This window comes from Lissotriton vulgaris, chromosome 4_1 (assembly GCF_964263255.1).
Source record: "Lissotriton vulgaris chromosome 4_1, aLisVul1.2, whole genome shotgun sequence".
NCBI lineage: Eukaryota > Metazoa > Chordata > Amphibia > Caudata > Salamandridae > Lissotriton > Lissotriton vulgaris.
In genome coordinates this window covers 1359838311-1359850545 of record NC_141691.1, presented here as the reverse complement: position 1 = coordinate 1359850545, position 12235 = coordinate 1359838311, and the positions used below count along the sequence as shown (strand labels likewise).

The window sequence follows — 12235 nt, the reverse complement described above, 5'->3', positions numbered from 1 at the left end:
GACAAGGATTACTGTGTTTTTTCAGGCAGGACAGGCTTTTCCAATTGAACCGTCGTCAACGAGAACATCTCGGGTTTCGTGCTGCTCATAGCACAGACTCTGCCCTAATTGTCGTAGCTAACAACATCCGCTCCGAAGTGGACAGAGGGCAGACCGCATTACTGGTGCTACTCGACCTTACAGCAGCATTTGATACCCTATCCCCTTCCATCCTGGTAGATCGTTTGAAGGGGATAGGAGTAGGGGGAACTGCTCTGAGCCTCCTGTCGTCTTTTTATCTCAGAGACAACAGAGGGTCCAGCTTGGTAGCTTCCTCTCCCCCTCCCAGGCCGTGCATTGTGGGGTTCCTCAGGGCTCTTCCCTGAGTCCCCTGTTATTCAACATCTACGTAACCCCACTTGCCGAGGTAATAAGATCTTTTGGGTATCAAATACTGTCTTATGCAGATGATACCCAGATTATCATTTCCACCACCTCACAGGCCTCAGCGGCTGCCTCCAAATTTTGATCTTGTATGGAGGCAGTGTCGCAGTGGATGAGCGCAATGGAGAGAAAACAGAGGTTCTAGTCTTTGGAGGTAACCACGACATCTGGTCCGAAGACTGGTGGCCCCCCTCTCTGGGTGACTGCCCTAAACCTTCTAACTCGGCGAGAAACCTTGGTGTCCACATAGACTCGGCCCTCTCTTTCGACCTACAGGTCAATAGAACTGTATCCACCTGCTGCAATACCATCCGCATGCTGAAAAAAATTGCCCCCGTTTTGTCACCTGACGCTCGTAAGCAGGCTACAGTCGCCCTGGTATCTTCCAGGCTTGACTACTGTAATGCGTTATATAGGGGCATAAACAAGAAATCCCTACATCGCCTCCAGGTAGTCCAAAACTCTGCTGCCAGGATGGCCCTAATGCTGGCCAGGCTTACATCTGCAACACAAGCCAGAAAGGACCTCCATTGGCTTCCTATGCACACCAGGATTTCCTTCAAACTTATCTGTCTAACTCACAGGGCTGTGTTTGGATCTGCCCCCGAAGGTATAAAGACTCTTGTCAGCCTTTACTCCCCTAATAGATCCCTACGGTCATCCTCGCGAAATCTGCTTGTCATTCCCAGATTCAAAAAGGCTAGATGGAGTGGACGAGCCTTTTCCACCCTAGCTCCCAAACTGTGGAATAGTCTCCCTCCCGAACTCTCTAACCAACCCTCTCTGGCCATCTTTCGGAAACTTTTGAAGACTTGGCTCTTTTCTCAGGCTTATCATGAAAGCATCTTGGTTTTGTATGAATGTATATGTACACACTGCGCCTTGATGCCCGCTGGGCTAAGTTCGCGCATTACAAATTAAATTTCATTCATTCATTCATTCAGTATGCTCGTTTGACATTGACGATATAGTCGATGAGCGCTTAGATGAATGCTTCGTCGACGGAGGAATAGGCTTCGATATCACCAACACCAATCTACATGTTACTATGGTCGTTGACACTGTCGGCGACGACATTATCAAGGGTGATGCCACCGAAGAGAAGGTAGACGTCAATGACGATATGAAAGATGGAGAAACTTTCGTTTTTTCTACAGGAGGAGCTCCCGTCGTTGATGTAAGGGATTTAAAAGACCTTTTGACAGAAACCAGTTTTTCAGATGGTGTAGAACGTTCTGAAGGGACCTTAGAGGAAAGTCTATGATGCAGTTTCTCTTGAGGCTTTTTAGAAAGACCATGTGTCACAGGATTGAATTTCTTAAGGCCCGTCTTGCATAGTATCTAAGAGGTTGTATTAACCCAACAACACACAAAGACTATTGATTTAGTCCTCCAACTACGAGTACACAGGAATCACATTGAAAAAAATACATTAAGTAAAATCAACGTTCAGATGTTCAAAGCATCCTGGACTCGAACAATACGATTTGCCACACTCTTTCGTTGTAACCTTTTAGCAAGGATTTTACCAGAATTTTCACCAAATTCATACATCAATGTGCAGAATTGGACATATTTAGCAGCTAAATCGTGGCCAAAGAACTCCAACATTTTTGATTTTAATATGGCAATAGCCCTCTGGCTGTGGACGGTTTCACGACTGAGCTGAATATTAGTTACTAATTCCAATTCTAGCTCCTCAAACCGACTTTTAATCTGTGCCTGCATACTCTTCCATCGATAAGCTGCAAAACTTTTTGTCTCACCCCGTAATGCAGCTTTAAAAGTGTCCCAGACAACACAGTCAGAAGGAGTTCCCCTATTAATATTCATAAACTCAGTGATCCACAGTTCCATATGGTCCCGATATGATTGATCTAGGAGGACCTTTCTCTCGAATGTCCAGGATCTCAGATGTTTAATAGAGCGCTCCCAGGGACATTCCAAAACTAAGGCATTATGATCTGATAGAGTCCTTGGCAGAATATCAATAACAGCCGCCCCTACATACTGCTCAGAAACAAAAACATAGTCTAAGCGAACCATTTTGTTATGAGGGGCAGAATAATATGTATACCCATCCTTATCTTGATTATGCCAGTGGCAGGCATCGATCAGACCATGGTCTGAAATTAAGTTTTGAAGGGCCTTAAAGACCCGGGGTTTTCTACCAGAGTAGTTTTGGTCAATTACTAAATTAAATTGACTTGACAGATTAATATTAAAGTCCCCACAAAAAATCATTGGGTGCGGCCATACTGCTAGCTCAATATTTAGACATCTAAAAACTTCTGAGTCATCTAAATTAGGCCCATAGATTGAAAAGACAGATAAAGACCTATTGTTTATAACAATTTCCACAATCACCCACCTGCCCGCCTTATCCTCTTTGACTATCTTACAGCAGCCTACCCCTTTCTTTAACAATAGCCACACCTCTGATCATCAATGTCTGACAGGAACAGGCCACAAGGTCATAGCCAGGCAGTTTTAGAGATTCACGCCTCCCCCATGGTATGTGGGTCTCTTGCAGACATAATATGTCGAGCTGCATTGTTTGAACAATCTTAGAAAGCAGCCCCCGCTTTTTCCCATCATTTAGCCCACAGATATTCCATGAGCTAAATTGCAACCTATTCTGACACATACATTGAAGAGTTTAAATCCTGCACTCCACTAGTATACAACACATTTTTACTAATCATATAAATCATCATTATCCAAAAAATAACAAAAAGAGATATGTTCACACTGCTACCAGCACCATTCCACGACTCGGAATTTGCACCCAAAAGAAAATTCACCCAACCCATCCCCCTCACCCCCCTTGCGTGGCAACAGGACTAAGGTCCTTGCGATGGTTTAGGTTGGTATCCCCCACTCTCTCCCGGATCCTACTCCCCCTACTAACACCATCTGAGGGCATACACTGATCGCAAAAGTGAAGAACAGCCCAGATACAAAAAGAAGAAAAAGAGAAAGATCAGATCAGCCCCCATTATAATACATCATTATCAATGAGTAGCCCCGACCCTAATACACAACACAAAAACAAAATGTTAATTAGATAGAGTCCAGAAACTCCTTCGCCTGAACCTCAGAGACAAAATACTTTGTTTGGGCATGAAAAATCAATTTAAGCTTAGAGGGGAAGAGCAGAAAAGCCTGCGCACCCTTGGCCTGAAATGGAGTGATTAGCTGGCGAAGCTGCCACCTTCGCTCAACCGTCGCAGGACAAAAATCTGGTCTGACAAAGAATTTGCAGCCCTTCCCCGCTCTCCTCCTTTCCAGTCTGGCTAAATCATACATTTTCTCACGGGCCAGAAAGTGATTGATTTAAACAAATAAGAATCGATCCTGGCTTAGCTTCATAAGAACCAGCGGTCTGCTTCTTCTTAAAAGGGAAAACGGTGCGCGCGTTGTATTTCCAACTGCCAGTCCCACTGCGTAACCTCCGGGAAGGCTTCAGTGAATAGTTCAACCATGAACTGTCTGGCATCTTGGCCATCCTTGCCTTTATCAATTCCTAGGATCCTCAAATTGTTCCTTCTAGCCCTGTTTTCTAGGTCGGTCAGTTTCCATAGCATGTCCTCCCGCTGATCTTTAATTATGTCCACAAGTCTTTTCTGGGCGGCCAACGCGTCTTCTAGGGAAGAAATGCGCTCCTCTGCCTCGACAATACTTGTGGCAAAATTAGAACAGGTCTTCGCAACTCTGCGAATCAAATTTTGCATCCTGCGGCAGGCCCCCTGCGTGCGAACGCTCTCCTGTCGTGTCTCCTCATCGTGGGCCATAATAGTCTGGTAAATAATTGATAGAGTCATTTCCCCCAGAGGCTCTGAAGGAGTACCCAAGCCGCTCACTATGGCACTTGTAAAATCACCCGCATTACCTAGGCCCGGCTGACCAGACATTGGCGGAGAGGACCCTAAAACACTGCTCAATACTGCAGACCCATAGGTTTGGGACTTCGTGGCTTTGCGAACTCTACTGGCGCCGCCAAATGCAGCCTCATCTTTTGATGCCTCACTCAGACGCCAGTCCCCTGACTCACTGTCATAATCCGACCATACTAACTCTGCTCCCTCATCCGCCGATGAGACAGAGTGATCCGACATAGAATAAAACTTATCAGTACCTTCAGTTCCTTCGGATTCCTTTGAATCAGTAACAGTTTCTGACGAAGGATCTAAAAAGACAGCCTGAGTTTTGCCATTTGCTTTCATAGCGATGTGGGGGGGAGCTTGTGCATTAGATTGAACTACGGGTCTGAGGAACGTATACCGAGTGACTTTTAATGCTCCTTATCGTGGACAGAGACTCCTCATCCACTCCAACCAACGCAACACTGAGTTTCTGCCGAACCATTCAACCTTGACAGACTTGGCAAGCTGGTTGGAGTGATTGCCGGTAAAACAGAGTTAATTCTTTGGTCCAGGGGAGTAGCCGCAATGCTGCTAAGCACGTCATAGCTGGGGACCGAGGTAGATAATGCGCTGGCATGCACTCCCTCCCCTGGCTTCATAACGGGATAATTTACCATTATCGGTGGATCTACCAGTTTCTTCCTCCCTCCGTCACAGCCGTCATCTGGGTGAACTTTCCCTTTCAGACACCTTTGTTTAAATAACTCCGGGATGGTCCGCTTACCCTTTGTAGGAGTCACAGAAGCTGACTGCGGCGTGCCGATGGATACTGCAGCCGCCTCCGCACCCCCGATAACAGCAGACGGCTCCCTTCTGTCAGCATCACTGAGACTAATAATGCGCATAGCCCCGCGGGTCTTCACAGCTGTTGACACACTCTTGGAGGCTATTTTCGGAGCCATGTCAATAGCAATGAAGGAGCCGTCCAGAAAGTCCGCCCACTCGAGAGAGCAGGAGCTGGAGGTGGTGCGTACCCAGAACCAAAGCGTCTTGGCGGTCAGTTTTTCCTGCAACTGGCCGAGCCGGTTAATCATGCCGATGGAGCGCTACAGCAATAGCGAGATAAGGATCAAAAGCAACATATGGCCTTCATTTCCCTCAGATTAGAAAAGGTATTGTCTCCAAGGTAAGGGTCGAGGCAACAGCAATGTAAGAGGGATTCACAGGGGGAGCCTTAACACCGGGGGAGCCTACTCAGCCGAGCAAGCGGCCGCCATCTTTGCCCTCCAATATTTGCAACTTGCAATGTACCTTCGATATATTACAACTCTGGGTTTTACCAACACAAATTCTACAACTTTGTGAATTGAAAGCTTTGCGACCACAGATTCCTTTTGTACATCAGATCAAGGTAAGATAATACTGAATTAACATTATTTTCATAGGAATTAAAATGAAATTGTCACATCCTACAGGCATTATGAGCACATGGCTTTTTCATGAAAAAATAAAAATGATTAAAGTTGCTAGCTCTTCTACCGCTGTGCTGTGGTAACATCATAGGATACAACACCCCAGGATGGAAGCATCTGCTTTAAGCACAAAACACCTCTTGTAGTGTTCAGTACACCTCAAGCTCTCCTGTTTGCACACTCATCTGAAATGTTACTTTCAGCTAAAAACAACACTGTACTTGAACTGAAATGGATTCATTTTCTTAATAACATTGGCCTTTTCTGCTATTTTCATGCGGGGTTGATAGATCGTGAAATCATTGGACGACAAACTAGGTCTGCTTTGTACTGAATATAAAATATACATCTGAATAAACATGCTGTCAAAAGAATCCAATGAGTTCGAGAACATCTGGACTCTAGCATAAGCCCCACCATATTACAAAATTAAGAATGGAACTAATCCTTAACACTAACATTTGACAGGGTGAAATTACAGATTACAATTAATTCTTGGTATTATTTAGAACACACTAGAATTTTAACAACGTTTAATTCTCAAAGCAATTCAGCAGACCCTAAATCAATATTTTTTTACTTTGAAAATACATTTGATGTAAAAGTAGCATCTAGTGTACACATACTCATTAATAGAATGATAGAGCTTAGCTATTCCCTGGTGTGTCCAATCTTTTCCCAGCTGCGGAAGAATCTGTCCTAGTGCATCAGATCTACAAGAAAGAAAGGCATTGTAAATGTTAAAAGTAAAAGTAGAGGTCAAGAGAGCGGGCAAACAACTGTTACTGTTTTTTTAATTAAAAGGTGTATAGGTGCAATCAAAAAACACAAGTTGAAAGCTTTCCTACAATAGCATTATCCATGTACAAGATGCACTGTTAGCAAAGGTGATGAGGGTACAAGTTATAATGAATGATTCACAATGAGGAGCATGCTGCTTTGCAAAGAGCTTTGTCAGCTTCCTTTCCCGCTCACTGTTTGTGCTCACGCATTCTCAAAATGTAATTTTCCTATTATTTGGTGTAGTTTGAATCGTATGAAAAGGCTATTTCAGATACCCACACTTGAATTTAGTATGCAATAAAAATGTGTATGGATGAAATAATTTGTATATTTTACAAGTTTAGGTGCTTTTATTGCATACATTGCAGTGGAATACAAGCCTATACTTCACAGGCAACAATGAAATATAAGAAATAATATTTCATGGCGCCCCATGAAATAGGGTTTCATCATCATACCTGCAGAGACCTCAACCCACTGTGAAAAGCTCTACCCTGTACTAGACACTAGGATTATGCGGTAATATTATCAAACTTACATAGCAAGATTATGTAAATTATGCAGGCAAATTGTGAATTAAGTGGAACATTCTCTACTATTGTGTTCGTGGAACTCAGCTTAAAACAACATTCTTTTTGCGTTATCTGCAAATTATGTGGAAAACGTAGTTAACACAATTATGCAGTAAATACTGTAGCCACAGAGTTGCATCAATCCATTGGCCATCACCATTGTCTTATCACCAATCTATTCATGAAACAAACCTATATGGGGGCGGGAGCAGTGGTGATGGTGGGTATGGGTGGTGGTGGGTAGGGTCCCTTAAGTGAAAATAAATGTGGCTAAATATTTTGAATGCATATATGTATATTGTATTTCTATAGACACAAATCTAGCCAAAAGGCAGAGAGCGCTGTACTGGGCCAAAGACCAGCGAAAAGTCAACGAGTGATAGGAGAGAGCGCTGTATTTTACACAGTTAATGCACTGGCATGTAGTGTTCTTTAAAGAGGTGAGTCTTCAACTTATTTCTAAACTGGAGCAGTGTTGGGGTATTCTTTGTGGATACTAGATTGTAGTACCACATTCTGGGTCCATACATAGAAAAGTATTGCCGCCTTGTTGTTTCCTTTGTTACACTCCTAAGTCTGCAGTCTGACTGTATCTTGGCTGTGAGTATGCTGAAAACCACCAGAGATGGTGAGCGTGACTGCAAAATAAGCGGGGATGCTGGTCACTGTAAGAAGTTGGCCTGATATATGATGCTCACTAGTTCTAGTGATCACCTTGTATCAGTCCAAACAACCCTTATGGTGATTGGTTGTAAGTCAACCTTATAGACCAGCTATCCTAATGGTAGCATGGACAAAGCAGTCTTAGGCTAAACTCTTTCGGCATGTGAAGCCAGCTGTTTTACCACATATAACCCCTTGAATACCAAATGAAAGGACACCACACAGGTTGCTATGAAAATAAACAAGATATTTATTATTAAAAAACACCTCTGAACTCTTTATGAGATCAGAGGGCTAAGCACATGACAAGACTCTTAAGAAAAATACGATAAGTTGCTCAAGTTACAATGGTGCCCTAGGGGCACGACAAACCATATACTAAGTAAATGGTATAAGGAAATCGATAGAGGAAATGAAGATGTCCAGAGGCTGTAGGATCGCTGGGACTACACTACCCTAACCTTAGGTAAGGAGCAGGAGGCCCACGGGATGCGTGTGCAGAGTGTGAACTCACACGCGAGATGCGGGACAAAGTCAATGGACACTACAAATTACGAAAAGGTGAGTAAAAGACAGTTCCGACTAGTTAGGACTAAAACGGCAGGATACCTGGACACTAGGAGAGTCAATCTACCCTTGAGCACCGAAATGCTCTTGTTACCTCACCCACGGGCTGCGGGTGCAAAGGTGTTAAAGTGTGTCGGGTTTCCGCGTCGAAGTCTATGGAGCCTTGAAGAAAGATGCTGCAGGCGACCAGGAGGAAGATGTCCAGAGCGATCCAAGGGTGGATCGAGGAAGATGGAGACCTGAAAGCAGAGGGGACAATGTTCAAATTCACTAGCCAGTGACCGGAGTGGAACCAGGAAGGAACCAGGTGCTGTCGTCGCGATCAGGGGAAGAGTGGACGCTTGACGCACAAGTTACTACTTGTGTAACGATATATCTGCGGCTCCGCGTCCGTCGTCGGCGTCGTTAGCGCCGGAATGACGTCGTCGGAGTACTTAGATGCCGCCCATGCGCGCTGAATTCAGTTCTGATACACAGCTTTTCCGCGCCAGATACGCAGAGCCATGATAGAACCAACACTGGTGCCATGAAACTAGGGCCCTGAAATGGGATGACCTTAACCCTAGATATCGGTTCGCAGAACGGGGATGATGGGTGGGTTGGTAAGGAAACTATCACTAACTAATGTCTCTTACAGATATATCGTTATACAAGTAGTAACTTGTGCATCTGAAAGAGACACGTTAGTGATAGATTCCTTACCTTAGAATAGATACCCCAGCAATACCAACCCCGGTGGTGGGCCTGCGAACCAATAATCACACCAGAAAGTCCTGGAGGACGGAACGGCCAAAGAAGCCATCCCTCCGGACTTGACTGTCCAGGCAGTAGTGTCTTGCAAACGTGTGCAGCGAGGCCCACGTAGCTGCCTGGCAAATGTCCTGCAAGGGCACTCCTCGGCCCAGGGCAGTTGTTGTCGCCGTGGATCGAGTGGAATGAGCCCGCAATCCAGCAGAGGGCTCCTTTTTGGCCATGGAGTAACATGCCTGGATACACAAGATGATCCACCGCGAGATGGTCCTCTTGTGTACCGCCTTTCCCTTCTTCACGCCCACGTAACCAACAAAGAGTTGGTCATCCACCCGGAACTGGCGTGTGCGATCTAGGTAATAAGAGAGCACACGTTTTGGGTCCAGACGGTGGAGCCTCTCTTCCTCTTTTGAGGGATGCGGAGGCGGAAAGAAGGTGGGCAAGGTAATGGACTGCCCGATATGGAAGGCCGTGACAACCTTGGGCAGAAAGGAAGGTCTTGTCCGCAACACAACCTTGTCCGGATGAACAGAGAGGAAAGGAGGAGTAGAAGAAAGAGCCTGGAGCTCACTCACTCTCCTGGCAGAGGTGATGGCAACCAGGAAAGCAGACTTCAGAGTAAGAAGACGGAGAGGACAGTTATGGAGCAGCTCAAAGGGAGCATACATTAGGTAAGTAAGTACAAGATTCAAGTCCCACTGGGGCATCACGAAGGGAACAGGAGGGAACATGTGTGTGATGCCCTTCAGAAACCTATTTACAATGGGGGACTTTAATAAGGAAGGCTGATCAGGTAGCCGTAAGAAGGCGGAAAGAGCAGAAAGGTACCCCTTGAGAGTGCCCAGAGCAGAGCCCTGCTGGGCAAGGGAAAGAAGAAAGAGGAGAACCTCAGAAAGGGGTGCAGAGAGTGGGTCCACAGCCTTTGCTAAGCACCATGCCACAAATCTGTTCCACCTGCAGGCATATACCGACTTTGTGGAGGGACGCCTGGCTGCCAGAATGATATCACAGACTTCGGAAGGCAAGTCAAATGGCCTCAACTGCCGCCGCTCAATCTCCAAGCTTGTAGGTGGAGACTGGACAGGTTTGGGTGCAGAACCGTCCCCTGCTGCTGCGACAGAAGGTCCTCCTGAAGAGGCAGACTAATCGGGGGATCGACTGACATGCTGAGTATCTCGGGATACCAGTATCTTTGTGCCCAGTCCGGAGCCACAAGGATAACCTGGGCCCGGTCGCGCCTGATCTTCTTCAGCACTCTGGGCAGAAGAGGTATAGGCGGAAAGGCGTATAACAGACCGCAACTCCACTTGCGACGAAAAGCGTCGCCGAGCGAGTGCCGCCTTGGAAATTCCAACGGGCAGAACTGATGACATTGCGCGTTCTCTTCTGTGGCGAATAGATCGAACCAAGGCACTCCCCATTGCTGAAAGAGGCCTTGCGCCACGTCAGAGTTCAGACGCCATTCGTGATCCATAATGCACCGACGGCTGAGTTCGTCCGCCCTGGTATTCAGAGAGCCTGCCAGGTGTTGAACCACCAGGGTCACGCCCTGATGTTCCAGCCACTGCCAGAGGCGCAGAGCCTCCTGGCATAGGGTCCACGACCCCACCCGCCCTGTTTGTTGCAGTACCACATGGCGGTGGTGTTGTCCGTGAACACCTTCACTACACTCCCCCGGACAGAGGGGAGGAATGCCTTCAGTGCTAGACGAATCGCCCGCAGCTCCAAAAGGTTGATATGGAGCCGGGACTCCGCCGGAGACCAGAGGCCTCTGATCTCCGCCTCGCCCATGTGGCCTCCCATGTGGCCTCCCCAGCCCTGGAGCGTCCTTCACAACCACGTGCTCCGGGCGGGGTAGGGAGAGGGATCTGCCACTGACCCAATCGCGGTCCGTGAGCCACCACTGCAGTTGTCTCGCAGTGCCCTCCGAGATCAAGACATGATCGGACAGGTTGCCCTGATGCTGGGCCCACTGAAACTTCAGGTCCCACTGCAGAGCCCGGATCCGCCACCGGGCGTGATGCACCAGAAGGATGCAGGAGGCCATCAGCCCCAGAAGCAGCAGCGTCAACCTGACCGAGACTCGGGATAAAGGCTGAAAGATGGGAATCAGAGCCTGTATATCCCGAACCCGCTGTTCGGGAGGGTAAACACGAAACTGCGCCGAGTCGAGAACCGCTCCGATGAAGAGGAGCTTCTGAGAGGGACACAGGTGCGACTTTTGCACGTTGATGGAGAACCCCAGCAAATGCAGGAGGTCGGCCCTAGTCTGGAGGTGGCTGACGACTGTCTGGGGCGAGCCCGCCTTCAACAACCAGTCGTCTAGGTAGGGGAAGACTGACTCCCCTAACCTGCGCAGATGAGCTGCGACCACCGCCATCACCTTCGTGAACACCCGTGGGGCGCTGGTAAGGCCTAAGGGGAGCACGGTAAACTGAAAGTGCTCTTGGCCTACAGTGAACCGCAGGTAACGCCGGTGGGCCGGCAGGACGGGGATGTGAAAATAAGCGTCCTGCAAGTCCAACGCTACCAGCCAGTCTCCGGGGTCCAGGGCAGCTAAGACCTGAGCCAAAGTCAGCATCTTGAACTTCTCCTTCCAGAGGAAGACGTTGACGTTCCGTAAGTCCAAGATAGGGCGTAGGCCCCCTTTGCCCTTCTTGGGTACCAGAAAGTAGTGGGAGTAACAACCACACCCTACTTCTGGCCCAGAAACGCGCTCGATGGCCCCCTTGGCCAAGAGGGCCGTGACTTCCTCTTGCAGAAGTTGCAAGTGATCCCCCGACACGCGGTGGAATTGCGGTGGCATGGATGGAGGGGTCGCCTCGAAGGGGAGGGAGTAGCCCCTTCGGACGATCTGCAGCACCCACCTCTCCGACGTGATAGTGCGCCAGTGGGAGAGGTGATGTCGAACCCTGCCTCCCACAGGCGTCACATGGGCCTGAAAACTCGGACTAGGAAGGTTTTGAGGCGGGTGCTGTGGAGGGAGGTGTGGACTGGCCTCGCCGTTGTCCCCGACCGCCACCACAGCGGTTTCCAAGGCCGCCACTGTGAGAAGTTGGCCTGATATAAAGTGCTCACTATTCTAGTGATCACTGTGTATCATACCAAACGACCCTTATTGATGATTGGTTGTAAGTCA

At 47.6% G+C, this 12235-nt stretch overlaps 1 protein-coding gene across 2 annotated transcripts in view; it reads right to left on the bottom strand.

Moving 5' to 3' along the window:
- LPIN2 (lipin 2) overlaps positions 1-12235 on the bottom strand; it is a 791695-nt gene that overhangs the window by 143306 nt on the left and 636154 nt on the right. For both annotated transcript variants that reach the window (XM_086965600.1, XM_086965599.1), the window contains exon 16: positions 6388-6474. In XM_086965600.1, coding sequence (XP_086821726.1) covers positions 6388-6474 — 87 coding nt within the window. The remainder of the gene's footprint in view (positions 1-6387; positions 6475-12235) is intronic.